This window comes from Carassius auratus, chromosome 27 (genome assembly GCF_003368295.1).
Source record: "Carassius auratus strain Wakin chromosome 27, ASM336829v1, whole genome shotgun sequence".
In the NCBI taxonomy this organism is placed as follows: domain Eukaryota; kingdom Metazoa; phylum Chordata; class Actinopteri; order Cypriniformes; family Cyprinidae; genus Carassius; species Carassius auratus.
The window spans coordinates 2,148,565-2,168,736 of record NC_039269.1 but is presented as its reverse complement, the minus strand read 5'-3'; the positions used below and the strand labels follow the sequence as shown (position 1 = coordinate 2,168,736).

Here is a 20,172-nt window from a genome sequence, read left to right as displayed (position 1 = left end):
GATAGGCTTTATAGGCAAATAAGTTAAGAGTGACTCTACAAGGACCAGCACCACCTCCTATTGTAACACTGTTTGAAGAATTTACCTTCAGGAATCTGGCAGTGAGTTTTGGGAGTTCATTTTTAGTCATTTTCTGCAAGACAGACTTTTCAGGATAGGAGATGGATTAAAAATGAATTTCCAAATCTTTCTGCAGATTCTTGAAGATAAATTATTCAAGACAGTACAAGAGGATGTGGTGCTGGTCCTTATCTGTGTATAAAGCCAATTAGAATCTTCATGTATTTTACTAAACCTCATCATGTGATTCTGATAAAGTGAGGGTCATTTTTTAGGCTTCTTTAACTAACCTAAGTCCCTGAGAACCTGTTACCTGACACATTGGACTTTTGGAGACTCCAGGAAGGTTGCCATTCTGGAAAATGGTAGCACTGGAGACTTAATTCGTTTCTGATGGTTTTACACATTATTCTTCACCTTAATTCTTTTGCAGTTAATGTGTCTTTTCTTCTTCATCTGGGTTTTTTTCCCTGACCCTGCTGATCCAATGAACATTATGTTTTGCAATTTCTGTCTTGCATTAGTTTTGAATTTGTCATGGGCATTTCATTGTTTTTGACTTTTCAGTCTAAGTTAAATAGCTTTTTTTTTTTTTTGGCTAATTTGATCTGTAAAAGAAAACCTGCTTAATAATTATGCATATCTGAATATAATGCATTTCACTCACAAGTTATTAAATAAAAAAATAGTATTATTAAGAATGATGAGCTTTGGATTTGGTCAAATGTGCATGGGGAAAAATATGATCAGAATATCATCTTGCATAATTAAAAACGATTTTTTCTATTTTTATAGGCTATTTGATTAATTACAGTGTCTAAGCAAAACAATCATTAATTAAGCACGTTATCTTTTCCATTGCAATCTGCTATTAAGTTTAATTTATAAACAGCATCTTTTTTTATTATTAAAATATATTTTCAGTGTTTTCACACCTCTGTACTCTCCTCATATTGTCTGCGTTTACGCCACATTTTAAACCGATGTCGCCAGAGGGCGCGCAAAGACAAAAATGCGCGCATATATATATATATATATATATATATATATTATATATTAATCGAGGACTATTCGCGCGAGCATTAACGTGAATGGGTTATATCTCTATATTAGGTATAAGTTAAAAATTAAACATTCTTTACACACTGACTAGAAATACAACTATTTACCAGACAAAAAGGTTCAATTTTCTTTTGATAAGGAGTATAAAGCCGGAAATATATATATTTGCGCGACTTGATCGCGGTGCGGCGCGCTGCCGTGTCTCGTCCTCAGTGGCTCGCAGCGCGTTGCGCGCCCCCGCCCCCCTCCAAACCGAATACGAGAGTGCGCGCGAGAAATGCAGCGCGAGACACACACCGAACAGCCCCGATAAACCCCACCGAATCCACGCGAACGGGAAAAAAGACACTGGGAAAAACAGCAGACGCCTGAGAAAGGAGTGACAGGAAAGTCCACCGCCGACGGTAAGAGTCTTTCACTCATTTAATAGATTAATTAAACACTCTGCTTCAGTTACATGAGGAATAATTTTCTAGTTGGAGCGTCTCTGATAAATAAGAGCAGCTTCCATTTGGAAAGACGGAGCGCACGGTAGTGAAAATCGAAATCAAGTGCACTTTCAGCTCCTCATTCAGCCGGTGAATAGAGCAATAATGTATCTGAGTTTATTTGATTTCTGAGATGCACATAAAGATTTCAATAGATCAGCCACGGAATTTACGCGGATGAACTGTGGAGAGGGGCGTGTTCTGCGCGTGCATGCCGTCGCTTTCGCGCTGTTTATTATTATTTTAATGTGCAAATATGAATGAAAATTGCTTATAAGATGAATTAAGTAGTATTCGAATAAAGCGTAATGGATAAAGCGTGTTTTCTGATATGCAAATATTTCAAATATTTCAGTTTATCATGTTTTGTTTGGGGTAATAGTACTGGTTTTGGTCGTGTATCCCAAGTAAATGCTGCTTTTTACTGTTTACACAGCCGCAGATTTATGTCCACCGTCCTCTTTTATCAGAGCTGGCACACATTTTGCAGCGCTGTCTAACTGGTGCACACGCGTGCGCGCACACGCATCCACCCACACACGCACGCACACATAGCCTACACAGATATTACGGAGCCGAAGCTTATAAATAATATACACACGATAAATCCTTCTAATTAATTAATACTGTATGTACATATATTTGCTTTACCATTTGTGATGCTATACAGTGCCAAAGAGACAGTTTCTTAACTCTGTCACTTAATGTAAAGTGAACAGGGTTTAGTTTTTTTCTCTCCATATCAATGCGCCTTTTATGACAGTATTTCTTTTCTTATTATTTAATCTATTTATTATTTCAAGCTACAGCCGTAATTGCCTGATCCTTTGTCTCTGCAGAGCACATGCGCATTGCGCGTAGGGTGTGGATGGACAACTGATGCTTTTACCTTCTATATCTCTCACATTGTCTACTAATGATCTGTTTTTTTAACGCACAACTGTATTTATAATTTGAATATTATTTTCCGCGGCTGTGTTTATTAATATTCCGTTTGTAGAGGAATCTTTTTTACATTTCACGGCGATGCCGCAGACAATGAACCGAGTGGGAGGGGGGGGGGGGAAAATCTAGTGCTCAGAACCCCTGCACACTAAATCACACCGTGCAAAACGTCTCCACCCAAATGTATTTTTTTTTCGTCTGGATGAGAGTCGATATTATGGGATGGGACGGAGGTGAGTTTGAGAGAAGGAGCGGGCGCTGTGATGAGCGAGAGGCTTCATAATCCACGCGTTCACACGCAGCAATAAACCGCTGCTTGAATGAGTCACGCGTTTCAACCTGGAAACATCCAACCACACTGAGAACTGAGCGCTGGTTTGGCCTAAAAATGAAGGTGTCCATTTACCAAATTGTTGAATTTTAAATGTTTAAAACACTAGAAATAATTAGGTGCTACCACAATAAAAAATGCATGGTGTAAAAACTAATTCAAACTCATTGGCTATTGATCTTCCATGATCTGGATTGATGGCATACAAAATTGTTATAATGGTTGCTGCACTATGGAAATAGCATCTTTCCCTCTCTATGTGCAAGTTGGAGAGAGAGAGATGAGTGATAGAGATAAATGAATATCTACATCATTTCAGGTCTCATTTATTTGTTCAGTGCATTTGTATAATGCAGAAGAGCCTGAAGGCAACTCATGCAGGAGGCAATCAGCCACCAAAAATAATATCAACCCTGCATGAGTGAGTGCCAACATTTACAGATCTGCACCTTTGGCTCGGAGCGCTCTTGAGTTGCATTAGCAATAATCTTGATTAAATGCGTATTTTAGAATGTGAGATTCTCTGTATACTAGGTCATCCACAGAAAACAAAAAGAGCAGTCAGGTGATGTCAGTGCGAGACGCCCAGCTGGAGTTTTTTGTGTTGCAATAGCAGAGGAGAGCAGGACTCAGGAGGAAGCAGTGAAAGTGAGAAAGACCTTCATTGTCTGTTGGGTAGTCCATGATTGCAGATTTTACAGTCTGAATCAGTGCTCATCATTCTAGTTTCAGCCAAAGAGTTGAGAAAGAATGGATTTTCATTTCTGAGCTTCTTTTTTTTTTTTTTTGCATTGTAGAAGGAGAGGAAAACAGGGATGTGATCAGTTAAATAAAAGAAAAAAATAAGGAAAACTTGTTTTTTTTGGTTGTTGTTGTTGGCCCATTCAATATACAACAATAACAATAATAATGTTATTTTTATTGTTGTTATAAATAAATATAATAATTTATTATTTAAATAAAATACATTACATCAATAAATAAATATTACTATTAATAATAATAAATAATACTCTACTGTAAAATAAAAATAAGATGCGAAATACGTAGGAATAAGTACATATTAGTGCAGTTTCCAACAGAAATTAGCACTTCCAAAACGGCATGCTTGGGATTGCATTTTTGTGTCATTCTCTTTTGTTCATACTATTGAGTAGGTTTAAGTGTAGTGCAGATGGTACATTATTTTAAAATGTCACGGAGCATTAGAGTTATAGCGCCACTCAACGAGCATTTCAAGTCATATAAAACATACCATAACGTACGTTCATCTGTTCTAGGGAACAAAACCGAACACTCTTTTAGCACCACCACCACCACTCTGGGATTTCACATTGAAAGTGTTGCTACGTATTTCACTTCTTGCTAAAAAGTTCCCACGAGTATGTTTTCTTCATGAGATCAGGCTTGTTTAGGTGACCCAAACTTTCAGAGAGGAAGTTTGTGTGAAGCAGCATTTACTGTGAACCGAGCCACTCCAGGTCTCTGAATCTTTAGCTGCTCACGAGTAAATAAACACAGTGCCGTGTTTCCCTCTGAAACACAGTAGCCAATTATTGGCCAGCTAGCAAGTTTCACCATACATACTCACCAACACCATTTTTTACTTGTATTTGGTGCTTGGTGTTTATTTTAGACTCTGGCTGAAATGAAGTAAATGTACTTGAAAACACAGCATTTTTCTCTCTCGGATTTGCACAGTTCATACTCCAGGTCAGAAAATACGGAAATATATTTATGTTGTGATATCCTACCTTAAATGTGCCACAAATCATCCAAGGCATTGCTCTAAAATGTAATACTTAATTTGGTGCACCAAGTGCTTTTTCATCTGAAAATTTTTAGATAACTGTGATCACAGTTTTCAGTGTTTGTCAGAAGAAGAGCCGGATAGACATGAAAGCAAGAGAGAGAGAGAGAGAGGAAGGAGTCAGTGAGACAGGATGGCACTGACAGAGACAAAGGCAGCTCAGCCAAGCAGAGCTTTGAGTGTGTGTGTGTGTGTGTGTGTGTTTGTTTGAGGAAGATCATTGAAAGGGACAGACAGTTCAAGAACATCTGAGACAGTCCTAAATTAGAGATGAATTCAAAATCAGTGTTATTTCTGGACTTGTCACTTACAAAAAATAAAAAAAGGAAGAATTTCAAAGTCTACGTACCAATTCTGTCAAACCATTTTTAAAGACTTCAGATTAGTGAAGCATTATTTTATTATTTGATATTTTCCTGAGGCAGCCTTAGTTTTGCTGGCAGAACTTGATAAGTTTTAGTGTCAGTCACTAGTCAGGTTCTGTCCCATCATGCTTTGCGGTCTGTGTTCACTGTGTGGAAATTAATTGGTGGCTTTATGTGGTGCAGTACTGAGCCACTGAGCCTGATATTGTTGCACATTTACATTTTTACAAAGCACATTTCAAGCTTTCTGAACAATTGTTTGGCTTTTAAAATCATTTATGGCTACGTACACATTGCAGCTAAATTCGGGTGTCATTTCACCTTTTTACAGAAAAGGTTCTGTACACACACAGTTCAGAAATGTAGGGGAGTGACAACTGTACACAATGTGTACAGAACCCAATGAATGATGTATTTGAATGTGTTTCAGCGTATGTGCAGGGAAAGAAAATACAGGGTTTTGTCTCATTAGGGTTGCCAGATCTTTATAAAAAACAACAACCAATAAGAACAAACCCATAATAAACTTAAATTCAAATGCGTCATTTTGGAAATAAGCCACATACCGAAATATAGTGATCTGCACTTTCCTATTTTATTGACTCCATAAACTGTATATCTCTATGAGTCAAGCCCAGAGATGCTTAATAATACATGGACATGGCACCCCTTCAAGAGCACTGTTCAAAGCAGACTTCCAAACATAACACGATGGCTCAGTTGATGGTGGTTTAGTTGAAATCTGTTGGATAAAAATTGTCATTTTTTGTAGTGACAATGCTTTTGCTGGTTGTTTGCTGTTTTTTCACTTGTCTTTTTTTCATACAATACACAGCCATTAGTTGTGAAAGCTTGAGAATTAAAGGAACAGTTCTCCCAAAAATGAAAAAAATTGTGTGAAAATATTTCTGTGGAATCTTAAAGGAGATTTTGCAAAATGCATTGTATAATAATATATACATACAAAATAACACTGACTATTGAATTGCATTTTATGTATAAAACAGATGCTAAATATCTTTCTATGATAATGTGTTAATTACCTGTGGATAAGCAGCAGCCCAGATTCCTCGATTCTGATATTGTGTGTGTCATCATGGAATCTCTCTCTGGGTTGCCATGACAATGACCTGAAGGAAGTGTGAGAATGAGCCAGAATGGCAGCTCTCCTATGGTTCCTACGGCAACAGCCAATCAAAGGCCAGACCCCCACCGACCCCACCTGTCTGTTACAGTCCCTTGGAGAGAGATACACAGAAAACACAGCATTAGAGCTGGATGAGAGCAATGTGCAGGCTAAATCTGACAATGACCAAAAGACATACTGTACATAAATGACATCAAATAATAATACATGTCATCTGTCAGAGAGTGATGGATGTAGTCTGGTATCACTGTATTTGAACAGCATAGAGCCTTGTGAAAGTACAGACAGGAGTGGGGGCATTTTTAAAAAACACTTGTGTTGTGTTCAGGACATCGACTATATAATCAAGGCTTAATGAACAATGCAGTCAGTTCTCGTTTGGACAGCAAGTTTCCCCACAAGAATGAAAACATTAAACACTGTGTGGATTTGTGTGTGTCCGTTTTTTTCCCTGGTGATATGGGAATTATGTTTAGACTAAGCCTAAATCTCAGATATTTAAAACAGTAATATACATTTTTTTTAACTTAATGAAGTCAGAGATGAAATATTAACCACCATCTACACCACCAGATATATGTCTAGTAAAAATATGTGGGAGTTTATTCAACTAGGAGGATTTTTTATTAAAGATTTCAACTCTTTCATATAAATTCTTGGAAATATTTTGATATATGCCTTTATAATTTATTTATTTTTTTGTCACTCTTTTTGAAACGTGTTCTATGCATAGATTTTATTGTTTCACCGGAAATTTGATCTTAAAATATTAAAATCAATCATAAAATATTATTACAATTTTTAAAACTGAGATGGATTGTGTAGAAATTGTTTATGTCGACTATCCCTTGGCTGTATCATTTCGATCACAACCAACTTTTTTTCAATAATATAATTAGAATTAGAGGCATCTGTAATGCCTGTATATTGACATTGCTATAGGTGACAAACATTTAGCCTATATGCATGTTCAAATGTGGAAGCTCACATCTCATTTTATCAAGCCTCTGTCAGTAACACGATTTATGGATGTTTGTACTTGAAGGACATGACACAATCAAATCTCCTGCTATCCTGAAACACATATAGATACAAGGCTGCAACTCAGGGTGAGGCTTAGGGATTGTGTGTGTGTGTGTTACTATCTCAGACTGGCTCCACTGAGGGTGTTTTTAGGACCCATGACAGCCTTAAATAAACAGACACACACTCAAAGTCAAAGTGCATTTTACCATCAGAGAGCAGCTAAACAGTCATCAGAATAATGCAGGGTCTGCACAACACCGAAGAAAGAATCTCAAGGTCTTTGTGTGCCTGAGCATGATTTTGTCTGCCAGTGGTGTTTATGTTCTCTAGTCGTTGTTTTCATTAGAGCAATTTCCATCCTGAGAGATGGCCGTGTGTGTGAAGGATGACGGATCTTACCAGGCCAAAGTTTTCACAGTTCTCAAGACACTGTCCAAATGAGTTAGTAAACTACCTCAGCACTTCCAAATACTCTTGTTGAAAAACTCAGGGATTTTGGAGTAAACCCATATCTGCTTTGCTCTCTTTCTCTCTCTGTCTGTCCAGTTGAACTCTATTTATCTTAGTTCTGGTTGTGAGACTGTTTTATTGCATCTGAGTTCATTTAAAATCTTCCCTCGCTCTACTGTTTATGTTCCTGAAGTAGATGTTTCTGAGACCAAGTTAAATAGACTACGATACACACACACACACACACACACACACACACACACACACACACACACACACACACTCAAGGTCCTGATACTTTCATATCATTCAAGAAAATAACCCTAAAATAATAACCTTGTAAAAACAATACAATATGAATAGTCAAGGCACATTCTTGTCATACTAGGTTTATCTTACATTTTCAGACTCAATAATTTGGAAGCTCACCAGTTATTCCAATTACTGGGGGTTTGAGCAGATGTTTATCTGTTGTTTCTTGTAAAGTGCTAAAGCGGTAAAAGCGCTATATAAATCAAACTCAACCCAACTGCATCATCATTAACAGCTGCTTTCTTAGGATTTTAAAATGGCAGCACATTTAGTCAAGATACACATTTTTTTTAGTTTGTTAACTGTCTATCTAGTTTAATGTTGGTAAGATTTTAAGGTCAGTTTGATTCTTATAGTCTCATGCACATTTATTGAATCAATAATAAGCTAAAAAAAATTACATTGTGAAAGTGAAGTGACATACAGCCAAGTATGGTAACCCATACTCAGAATTCGTGCTCTGCATTTAACCCATCCAAAGTGCACACACACACACACACAAATTTTATGATGATTTATAGTAACTTTTTATTTCAATGTATTAAAATATCGCCCTTGTTTAATTTGTTCTTCATGGCAAAGATGAATTTTAAATCTTCAGTGTCACAAGAAATCATTTCTAATTTGCAAGAACTTTAATCAAATAAAAAAGTAAATGAATAAATTGTATTATTTACAAAATTACAATTGTAGCTCTTGACATTTACCTATGGCTATAACTTTATTATGACTAATTTATTTTATAGTCTCAAGCATTCAGAAATCATGCAAAAGGAAATTAAGCATAAAACCATGGTTTATTTTTGTAAGGGTTGTGATATGCACGTTTTTTGTTGAATAAATGATAAAGGCTGTGTCATATATAGCAAAAAGGTGGCCAAAATGAAAGATTAAGTGAATATTTGAATTAAATGTTTGGTCAGTAGCCTAAACAAGGATTTGATCGTCCTGTAAGTGTAACAGCAGCAATTTCATGGCTCCCTTTGCAGGCATTTGTAATAACATGTACATAAATTGTTTATTTTGTATTTGCCTATATTATGTATTTAAACAGTGTTATTGTTAACCAATCATTATTGACTCATTGTTTTTTTATATAATGCATTTTAAGTCATTTTAAAGACTATTGGTGGCTTAGGTCTGTTTTTATAGCAACAACAATTTTTTTTTTTACAGTATATTAATACTTTTATGTAAATTATAATTTGAATAAACAAAACCATGGTTAATTTGCAGTTACCATGGCTACAAGAACGATGATTTGTGGTGTTATTGTTAAAACCATGGGTCATTTTCGTAAAGGAACCTGAAAAAAAAAACTTTCACAGGAATGTCCCTGGAAGTGTTAAACGGGCCTCGTTTTTACATTATAGCTGACACCTAGATGAACAATTACAGTTGTTTTTATGACTGTAAGTCATTCTCCTCAAATGCTACTGATGTTAGAAAAATGTATACCAATATCGCATGTAACTTTAGAGACGGTCCCTAAATTTGAGACTCTCGAACGTCCAACGTCAAGCCAACTTTATGCCTGTGTTTTTTGTTTTTTTTTTACTTTCTTCAGTTTTCTTTTCTATGTGAAGGATTGCTGATGTCTTTTACCCGGCATAGTAAAAGGCATCAGCTTTTGATCAATATAATGTCTCCTTGCTGAATAAAATTATTAATTACTGACCACAAACGTTTGAGTGGTAGTAAACTAGCAGAATGAGTAAATCTCGTTTTGTAGGATCATTACAGAGCACTATATTCATGAAACTCAGCAATATTTGCCTACTGCAATTGGTGTCACTATTAAATTACATTTTATAGGTGATTTGTGTACATTTTTCTGCTGATAATGGCGGCAATATTAATTTATTAAATGATGGAGAAGAGCTCTTTAACAAGGCACCCAGACATGCAGTGGGGTCAAGTTCATTTTAAAAGAGCCAAATAAACTAAAGCACTTAGATAAAGTATGGCAGATTGTAGTAGTCTGCCTTATCCTCCCCAACCTAGCATTTAGAAGTGGCCTGTAAGATGGGGATTTTTAGCCTGCAAATTGTGTTCATCAACAATTTTGTGGCCAAATTCACACTGTTACCTAATTTGCATAATTCCTTTCGTGAATTATGCACTGAAAAAATGCAAATAAGTTGCTTTTAGCAGACACAATTCATCTTTCCCGTTTTGGTTTTAGTTCCATAGTGTGCAGTTAATGGTTCTGTGAAAGTTAATAAGAGTCTAAAACATGTTCACTGATCAGGAAGGAAGAGTGCTCAGTGGACACACAAAGTTATGGCCAAGAACAATTTTTGTTTGTTTGTTTTGTTTTGGTGTGGGAAGTTGGGAAATTAAACAAAACTATTATTAGGCTACCTGGAGTGACTCTTTCTGTCAACAATCATCCTGAAACCACGTCTAACATATGGCCTTTAACTCCTGATCTGTGTTGACAAGGAAAATCAATAAAACAAACACAATCACAATAATCATCATATGACTCATCACTGCATATTTACTCTTCACTTCATTTTGCCCCATCAAATGAAAAACAGAAGCTTCTGGTTTCTCTGTCTGCTCAGTGTTCTGGAGTTATTCATTAGCCTGAGCTGCTGTTTACGTAGAGGCCTGAGCCCTGGCCAACAATGTGCTAATGTGTGTGTGTTTTGTTTGAGTACGTCTCTAGGGACAGACCTAAAGTTATTAGAGTGTGTGTGTTATAAACTTTGACCAGTCACATTCTCTACTCCCACCACTCAAGTCCAGTCCTCACTAAAACATCTCAGAGTTGTGGCTCCACACTGCCTCCTGTTGACCTGGAGATAAAACAACAGTGTCGGTATTCAACATGCAAGCACACACATATGAGTGTGATTGTGAGAGACAGAAAGATATAAATCATGAGAATGAATGAGGATATGTATAATTAACTTATCTTCTACCCATTCATGCTTATTTTACCCTATGTTCACATATATTTAGGGTCCATAATATTTAGAATAGCAAGTTTGTTGCATACAAACCTGTGTTCAGCCAGTACACAACACAAGCCAATAAAATGAATTAAATACACACTGAGAACTGAAAAAAAGTAATATGTGAGTTAATATGTAATATCTGAATAAGGTAACATACATGTTTTTGTTTATATCTAATGTAGTTTATTGTATTTGAATATGAAACACTATAAGTTTGTGTTTGCTCCCAGAATGCATTTCTGCTGTTACAGCACAGTGATTGGGCCAGATTTTCTGCTCCAGTTCTCAACCCCCCTCCTCTGCCTCGAGTCCAATGTGTGTGTGTGTGTGTGTGTGTGTGTGTTGAGTTTTAGAGTTACATAAGCAAATTCAAAGCCGCACACGTTTATATGGCAAAACAGCTATATATGTGTGTGTGTGTGTGTGTGTGTGTGTGTATACAACTGATCTATCAAGTTAGTTTTAAGTTTTGAACAGTAAGTTTTTCTAAGCATCCTATTCATCAAAGTATCCTAAAAAAGGCACCATGCATGGTTTCACTGAAATATTTAACAGCACAGCTGCAAGATTTAATCTTTAAACAGTAGTGTATATACATCAAATATAAATAACTAAGAGTTAATAAATTATCATTTTATCAATCTTTTTTTCAATTACATGTGCTCAATGCTGTTTGCACTTCAAATAGTGCAAATTGATGTCTGTGTGATGTATGCCACACATTGTGTGCAAAAATGTTTAAAATATATAAAAGAACAGATATAAACAGTACAATCCAATATGCAATAAAACAAACAAAAGAGTTTCTGGTAAAAAAAAAAGAAAAAAATACAAAAGAAAAATATTCAAAGGAATTTTCTAAGCATCTAAAGGTTTAATCTTACTGATGCATTGAGCATCAATGTTCAGTCTTCCCTTAAAGGGGGGGTGAAATGCTATTTCATGCATACTGAGTTTTTTACACTGTTAAAGAGTTGGTTTCCCATGCTAAACATGGACAAAGTTTCAAAAATTAAGTTGTACGTTTGAAGGAGTATTTTTGTTCCCAAAATACTCCTTCCGGTTTGTCACAAGTTTCGGAAAGTTTTTTTCGAGTATGGCTCTGTGTGACGTTAGATGGAGCGGAATTTCCTTATATGGGTCCTAAGGCACTTCTGCCGGAAGAGCGCGCGCTCCTGTATAGCAGAGCACTGAGAGCACAACAGACGTTCACTGATCAGAGCGAGAGCGTTGCGAAAAGTCACAAAAGAAGTGTGTTTTTGGTTGCCAGGGCAAGACAACCCTGCACAGATTACCAAAAAAAAAACAGCATTAAGGGACCAGTGGATGGAGTTTATTTTTACAGAGCATCAACGGAGTTGTGCAAGTGTTTTTGTCAAGGCCCAGTTTGACGACGGATTTGCGTATCGTTTATTTCTTAAGGATGATGCAATCCCAACGAAAAAGGGTCATGATCGTGTGTTGCAACCGCAGGCGGTGAGTAAAACTGCTTCAAATATCTCTGCCTCCTTGTTAGTGTGTCCGCTTCCCATGCCGGAAACCCGGGTTCGGGCCCCGCTCAGAGCGAGTTGTTCCTGCTGCTGCTTTCGTTCAGTTTCAGCCTCGGGTTCTGATTCTGATCATTAATAAACGGCTGAATCTGTACTGTAAGACTGTTAGCCATGGTTTGTTTTGGATGTTTTTTTCCTCACGGTAATGTCACAGCTTCCACATGCTCTCAACTCAAAAGCCTACTGGCGCTCGTGATTCTTTAGCTCCGCCCACACGTCACGCCTCCAGCCGGTCGTGTTTTTCCGGAAAAAATCGGTACAGACTATCTTTCTCTTATGAATATAATAAAACTAAAGACTTTTTGGAGTTATGAAGGATGCAGTACTACTCTATAGGTACTCAAGATTAACAGGATATTGAGTGAAAACGAGCATTTCACCCCCCCTTTAAGCTAAACTCTTTTTGCATTGCTCTGTAGTGGAGCAGAAGCCAAAAGTGCAGTTCATCCTTTAATTTTCAATTTGGCAATGAGTCTTTTGAATACTAGGCTACTTGTACACACTGCATAGACAGTTTACAAGCCACACCAGCATCAAATGCATTACCAATCAGCAGGTTTCACACAGTCAGTGAATTTCAAGCCTCCTGTACAGATGAGACAGCTCACAGACGCGCACACACTGCAGTGTATTGTTTAACGCTGAAACAGCGTGCTGCTGTCTGCTTGATTCAGTGGAGACAGGACAGATAGTGTCTATTGTTCTCTTGCACAATAGACACTGGGCCAGATTGGGCCAGATTTTCTGCTCCAGTTCTCAACCCCCCTCCTCTGCCTCGAGTCCAATGTGTGTGTGTGTGTGTGTGTGTGTGTGTTGAGTTTTAGAGTTACATAAGCAAATTCAAAGCCGCACACGTTTATATGGCAAAACAGCTATATATGTGTGTGTGTGTGTGTGTGTGTGTGTGTATACAACTGATCTATCAAGTTAGTTTTAAGTTTTGAACAGTAAGTTTTTCTAAGCATCCTATTCATCAAAGTATCCTAAAAAAGGCACCATGCATGGTTTCACTGAAATATTTAACAGCACAGCTGCAAGATTTAATCTTTAAACAGTAGTGTATATACATCAAATATAAATAACTAAGAGTTAATAAATTATCATTTTATCAATCTTTTTTTCAATTACATGTGCTCAATGCTGTTTGCACTTCAAATAGTGCAAATTGATGTCTGTGTGATGTATGCCACACATTGTGTGCAAAAATGTTTAAAATATATAAAAGAACAGATATAAACAGTACAATCCAATATGCAATAAAACAAACAAAAGAGTTTCTGGTAAAAAAAAAAAGAAAAAAATACAAAAGAAAAATATTCAAAGGAATTTTCTAAGCATCTAAAGGTTTAATCTTACTGATGCATTGAGCATCAATGTTCAGTCTTCCCTTAAAGGGGGGGTGAAATGCTATTTCATGCATACTGAGTTTTTTACACTGTTAAAGAGTTGGTTTCCCATGCTAAACATGGACAAAGTTTCAAAAATTAAGTTGTACGTTTGAAGGAGTATTTTTGTTCCCAAAATACTCCTTCCGGTTTGTCACAAGTTTCGGAAAGTTTTTTTCGAGTATGGCTCTGTGTGACGTTAGATGGAGCGGAATTTCCTTATATGGGTCCTAAGGCACTTCTGCCGGAAGAGCGCGCGCTCCTGTATAGCAGAGCACTGAGAGCACAACAGACGTTCACTGATCAGAGCGAGAGCGTTGCGAAAAGTCACAAAAGAAGTGTGTTTTTGGTTGCCAGGGCAAGACAACCCTGCACAGATTACCAAAAAAAAAACAGCATTAAGGGACCAGTGGATGGAGTTTATTTTTACAGAGCATCAACGGAGTTGTGCAAGTGTTTTTGTCAAGGCCCAGTTTGACGACGGATTTGCGTATCGTTTATTTCTTAAGGATGATGCAATCCCAACGAAAAAGGGTCATGATCGTGTGTTGCAACCGCAGGCGGTGAGTAAAACTGCTTCAAATATCTCTGCCTCCTTGTTAGTGTGTCCGCTTCCCATGCCGGAAACCCGGGTTCGGGCCCCGCTCAGAGCGAGTTGTTCCTGCTGCTGCTTTCGTTCAGTTTCAGCCTCGGGTTCTGATTCTGATCATTAATAAACGGCTGAATCTGTACTGTAAGACTGTTAGCCATGGTTTGTTTTGGATGTTTTTTTCCTCACGGTAATGTCACAGCTTCCACATGCTCTCAACTCAAAAGCCTACTGGCGCTCGTGATTCTTTAGCTCCGCCCACACGTCACGCCTCCAGCCGGTCGTGTTTTTCCGGAAAAAATCGGTACAGACTATCTTTCTCTTATGAATATAATAAAACTAAAGACTTTTTGGAGTTATGAAGGATGCAGTACTACTCTATAGGTACTCAAGATTAACAGGATATTGAGTGAAAACGAGCATTTCACCCCCCCTTTAAGCTAAACTCTTTTTGCATTGCTCTGTAGTGGAGCAGAAGCCAAAAGTGCAGTTCATCCTTTAATTTTCAATTTGGCAATGAGTCTTTTGAATACTAGGCTACTTGTACACACTGCATAGACAGTTTACAAGCCACACCAGCATCAAATGCATTACCAATCAGCAGGTTTCACACAGTCAGTGAATTTCAAGCCTCCTGTACAGATGAGACAGCTCACAGACGCGCACACACTGCAGTGTATTGTTTAACGCTGAAACAGCGTGCTGCTGTCTGCTTGATTCAGTGGAGACAGGACAGATAGTGTCTATTGTTCTCTTGCACACTGCAAGGAAAGATTTCCATGTTTCCATAGTCATATGTGTGTGAAGCACTCAACTCACATGATTGTGGTTGGCTTCACATGATTACTGTTCTCCTTCTGTCTGGAGAATAACTGTATGTGTGTGTGCAAGTATGTCATTACACAGATGGTTGTTGAGCTCAGGAACGCTAAAGCAGCCAACAGGGACATTGGAGTAAGTGTGAGAGAGAGAGAGAGATCCTTATTCGGAATGGGTCACGTGAGCACCCAGTTGCCTTGGTAACTGAGGTTCTGAATTGCAGGTAGTATGGCTCAGAGATGCAGTCCTCTAAAACCCCCTCCATCTATCCAGATAACCATCAGCGCTAGAGTCTGATTACTGATTAATGATCTAGTTTTGATGCATGATATGATAGAACCTTGACAGGCTGTCTCAGAGATTTGAGTTTAGCCTTTATTAGCTCTCTGTTTCAGGATTGAAGCGCATGTGCTAAAATAAACTCAGAGCAGAACATACAATGTATATTCATCCTATTTTGTTTTGCCGTCTCTCATTATGAAACCTTGCACAGACCTATTTGCAGACGGGTTTTTTTTAGTACCTGTTAAAAGCATGAATTACATTTTTCTTCAGTCATTCTGATTATGCAAGACATGTAGTGTTTGACATGCTACACTTCCCAGAGGAGAATTTTTTTGCTCAGTGGTTGCTCTTTGCTCGTGGCTCAGGAAGCAATAGAGGAACCTTTTTAAAATCGGTCTTTGATGTTTCTGCTAAAATTCCTGTGGAATTAAAGCCAGAAACACTTTAGATAGCTGTTGACACAGAATAGAAATAATATTACAGTATTTTATAGTAAAGTATAAAGCAAAGTAAAGCCAGATGGTCTGTAGAACTAACAAAATAAAACTTAGATTTCACAGTCCTATATGATTAACATTTTAGGAATATATTTATTATGTAATTTTTTCATAGTATAAATTGGGTCTACATAGAAGAAGTAAATTTAAGGGATGGGAGCTCACTAAAATTGATCATATTTGGGGGTCTGTGGCATCCAAAAGATTGTATTCTATTGGTATAGCATTATATAGTTTACTTTTGAATATTTTACGATAGTCAAGATTATTTGGAAAGAATTAAATGAAAATACATTTTTAATTATAATCTCGTTTTGCAGACTGGTAAATGTATATTGGCAAATCTAAACACAGATTGAGACATTGTCGAGATGTTTGAGTTTTCTAGGATCCATTTCTTAAAAACATTTTATCCCACTGCAGTTTGAGAAATAACAAAAGATCTCCTTTATGATTTTAGAGTTCAAACAAAAAGATGAAACGGGACAGTTCAAGAACTCATTCTGAGTCATTGCAGCCAGTGTTGATTGTCCTGTTTCTCTCTTTCACAGGTCAGAGGTAAAATGGGAGGGAAGCTGAGCAAAAAGAAGAAGGGATACAATGTGAACGACGAGAAGGCGAAAGAGAAGGATGCAAAGACGGAGGGAGCGTCGGCGGAGGAGGGCGAAGCTCCGAAGGAAAACAATGAGGATGCCCCTGCTGCCACCGAGACAACCAATGACACCTCGGCGGCCGCTAAAGAAGCCACGCCCACCGCCGATAGCAACTCCACTGCACCCAAGGAGGAGGATAAATCCGCCCCCCCTCCGAAGAAGGAGGAGCCTGCGGCCAACGCTAACGCTCCTAAAGCTTCTGACGCCAAGAGCAGCGAGGCTGCCAAAGCAGAACCCGCCAAGAGTCCAGATGCCCCTCCTGCCAAAGCAGAAGAAAAATCTGCCCCTTCTGCAGCTCCGGCCAATGAGAAAGAAGCTGTGAAAGAGCCCGCTAAAGATCCCACCCCTCCTGTAGCCACAGCGACGGAGAGCAAGCCTGATGCTGAGTCTAAAAAGACTGAGGCTCCACCCGCAAAAGAGTCCGCCCCTGCAGAGCCAATCACCACGGAGGCCAGCCCCGCCCCCAACAAGGAGCAAGCAGTCGCTGTGCAGGATTAACAGAAGGAACAGTGACCGACAAGATTAATGACAAATGAAAAACCAGATCAAATCTAAATAATTAAAACTAGCCCGCCCATTTTAAACTATATCAGTAATTATAATATGAATAAAGATAATAGTAACAATAATGATTTTAACAGGCTGGACTTTGATCATTGTGTTGGTGATGGACATGATCATGGTGAATAAGACTGGCAGTGATATTATCTTTAATATCAAATTGAACTTTGATACAAACCACCAGCCCCCAACTCTCTCTCTTTATCTCTTTTCACCTTTCTTTCTACCTCCATTCAATGAGAGGTGGAATACAAACATGGAATCTATTCATTGCACCCTCTGAATCTCACTTCCCTCCATTTGAGTGTGATGTGATGGCAGCGGGAGGGGTTAATATATATGTGTGTGTGTGTGTGTTTGTGTGAATGCGTGAGTGACAGTAGTATTAATGGTAGTAGTCCAGCCTCCCTGATACATATTCCATATCTCCTGTTTGCTGCTTTCTAGTTAGTGATTGGCATTGTGTCTTTGCTTATCTCCCGACTTTCCTACTTTCTTTGTTTCTCTCTCTCTGTTTTTCTCACGTATCAGTGGAAACAAAATCAGTGTATAGCACAATGTATCAAACACACATGCACACAGGCACAGTATTGAATGTTAACAGTATTAGTGTATTGTAAAGGAATAGTTCACCCCAAAATTATGATCTAAACCTGTTTGACTTTTTGTCATCTGCAGAATGCAAAAAGAAAGAAGCTGAACGAGCGGCTCATTTCCTTAGACAAAAGTGAATGGGGACTACATCTGTCAAGGTAGATTTTGAGTAAAAAGCTATTTAGATTTCAAAGAAGACTTGGAATATAGTGCACAAGCCGTATAGACTACTTTTTGAAGCTTTTATGGTGCTATTTTGTCCTTTTTGGAGCTTGACAGACTTTGGTCCCAATCCACTTTTACTGTATAGAAAAGAGCAGTGTGCATATTTTTCAAAACGTTTCCTTTTGTGTAACATGTAAGAAAGTAAGTAATACAGGTTTGACGTGAAGAGAAGTCATTTTAATTTTAAGGTGAACTATCCCTTTAATTGGATGTTTGAAGGTTAATTTAAAGTGTGTTCATGTTTGGAGAGATCTGGGAGTATGAAGTGAGTGTGTGTATGGAGTTATGCATGGTATGAGAATGCATTTACTGCATGTGTGTGTGTGTGTGTGTGTGTGTTAACAGAGTTCTGGTCTTTCTGTACTTTGAAAGCAGCAGATGTCATGATATCAGAAAGACAGAGAGAGAGAGCCTCCAAACTCACCAAACAGGACACACTTCACACACACCGATCTCTCAGTATGCTGACAGAACAATGTGAGCGTTGTGTGTATCTGTATGTGTGAAGCTGTGTGTGTGTTTTGCATGTCAGTGGTTGGCCCTATCGTTGTGTATTTTTGGTTGCTGTGGAGATAATGTTGCTACAGGTGATATTTCATTTGAATTAACACACACGCTCTCTCTCTCTCTCTCTCTTTCTCTCTGTTACTTTCTCTATCATTCCTTTTATTTCCAAAATTCCCTGGTAAAATAAAATTACAGAACTGAGATATATGTACTTGTATACATGGAGCAACATTAATAAAATGAAAGAAACAGACTGAAAATCAGCTAAAATGTCTTGATTTTTTGTGTTTTCATAAGCTCACACATTCAGTACTTCTTATTTTCTATATAACACATTTGAATATATTTTAATGTTCATGACAGTTCAAACAAATCAATACTTCAAAGCATGTATTTTGAATAAAAAAAAAAAAACTAGTCTAATTTTACCTGCAACGAATCTAAACTGTTATGTAAGCTGTCATTAAACTGCAATACAGGCACAGAAGACAAGTTTGAAGTAGGATATAAACCAAAAGCAGTGGATTTACACACTTTATAATGTGGCACAGGGGAAGAAGGAATGTGTTTGCACAGGAGTCACGACAGTGGGAAGAAATGTTAAAGAGAAATGCTAATATTCTTATTCAAGCACTAAATCTGACACTGTACAAACTACTAATAATTTAAATTAATTCACCAAGAATCAAGCCACTTTTCTCAAGCTATTAGGAAGGACTGGATTCTAATATTGTATATAAAATATAAATACATATCATATGTATTGATAATTTCATTTCCCTTGTTTTGTAAATCATGTTTGAGCTATACTTAATAGATTGCTACACTAATGACAACAGACAGTTGACCTTTTTGCGCTGAAATATCGCACCAAAGACCCAAAGTAACCACAACAACAACTTGAGTGCTAGCAAAATATTGAGCCATTGCAAAAAGCTTGATTGACAGGTGATCTGACCAACCGTAATCCACCATTTTATCCCACATATCAGACATGAGAGTAGATTGAAAAATGATGTGTATTGATGTCTTTCCGCTGTTCGAAATGAAATACATTCTGATGTTCATTCATGTTCATTTTCTGCTTTAGGTAAATATGAAAAGATGGTTCATGTGCCGCTTGAACTGAGGTGCTACAGCGATCTGTCATGACACATTGAAAAGCCACAAAATGCTATTTATTGTTTGAATTATTAAAAGAAAAAATATTTTAAACCTGAAACCACGTTTCATACCAGAAGTAACCAAGACAGTCTGGGAAAATAACAGCTCTCTGAATAACCGGAGAGCTCATCATTTTGACATTTTTTCGGTTATCTTTCACGCATGTAGAATCAAAAATATTTTTCTTCATACAATTTTGAGGTGATATTCATGTTTTTATCACAGTTTAATCAATGAATTATCCTGATGGAAACTCATGGCATTTGTTATTAGTTTATACATACGTTTTTATTTCACCACATTATTAGTTTATCCATACCCGTCTAGGATGGTTTTGATTTAAAAAAAACATTTTTTGGGGGGACTTTATAATACTGAAGC

General features: G+C 37.5%; 1 protein-coding gene across 1 annotated transcript; it reads left to right on the top strand.

The window, feature by feature from the left end:
- The first annotated feature begins 1,357 nt into the window (after positions 1-1,357).
- Positions 1,358-18,897, top strand: LOC113045050 (brain acid soluble protein 1 homolog). The gene is made up of 2 exons (XM_026205175.1): positions 1,358-1,526; positions 16,639-18,897. Exon 2 carries the CDS (start codon positions 16,651-16,653, stop codon positions 17,236-17,238), a length of 588 nt encoding a protein of 195 aa, XP_026060960.1. The 5' UTR covers positions 1,358-1,526; positions 16,639-16,650; the 3' UTR covers positions 17,239-18,897.
- The last annotated feature ends 1,275 nt before the right edge of the window (positions 18,898-20,172 follow it).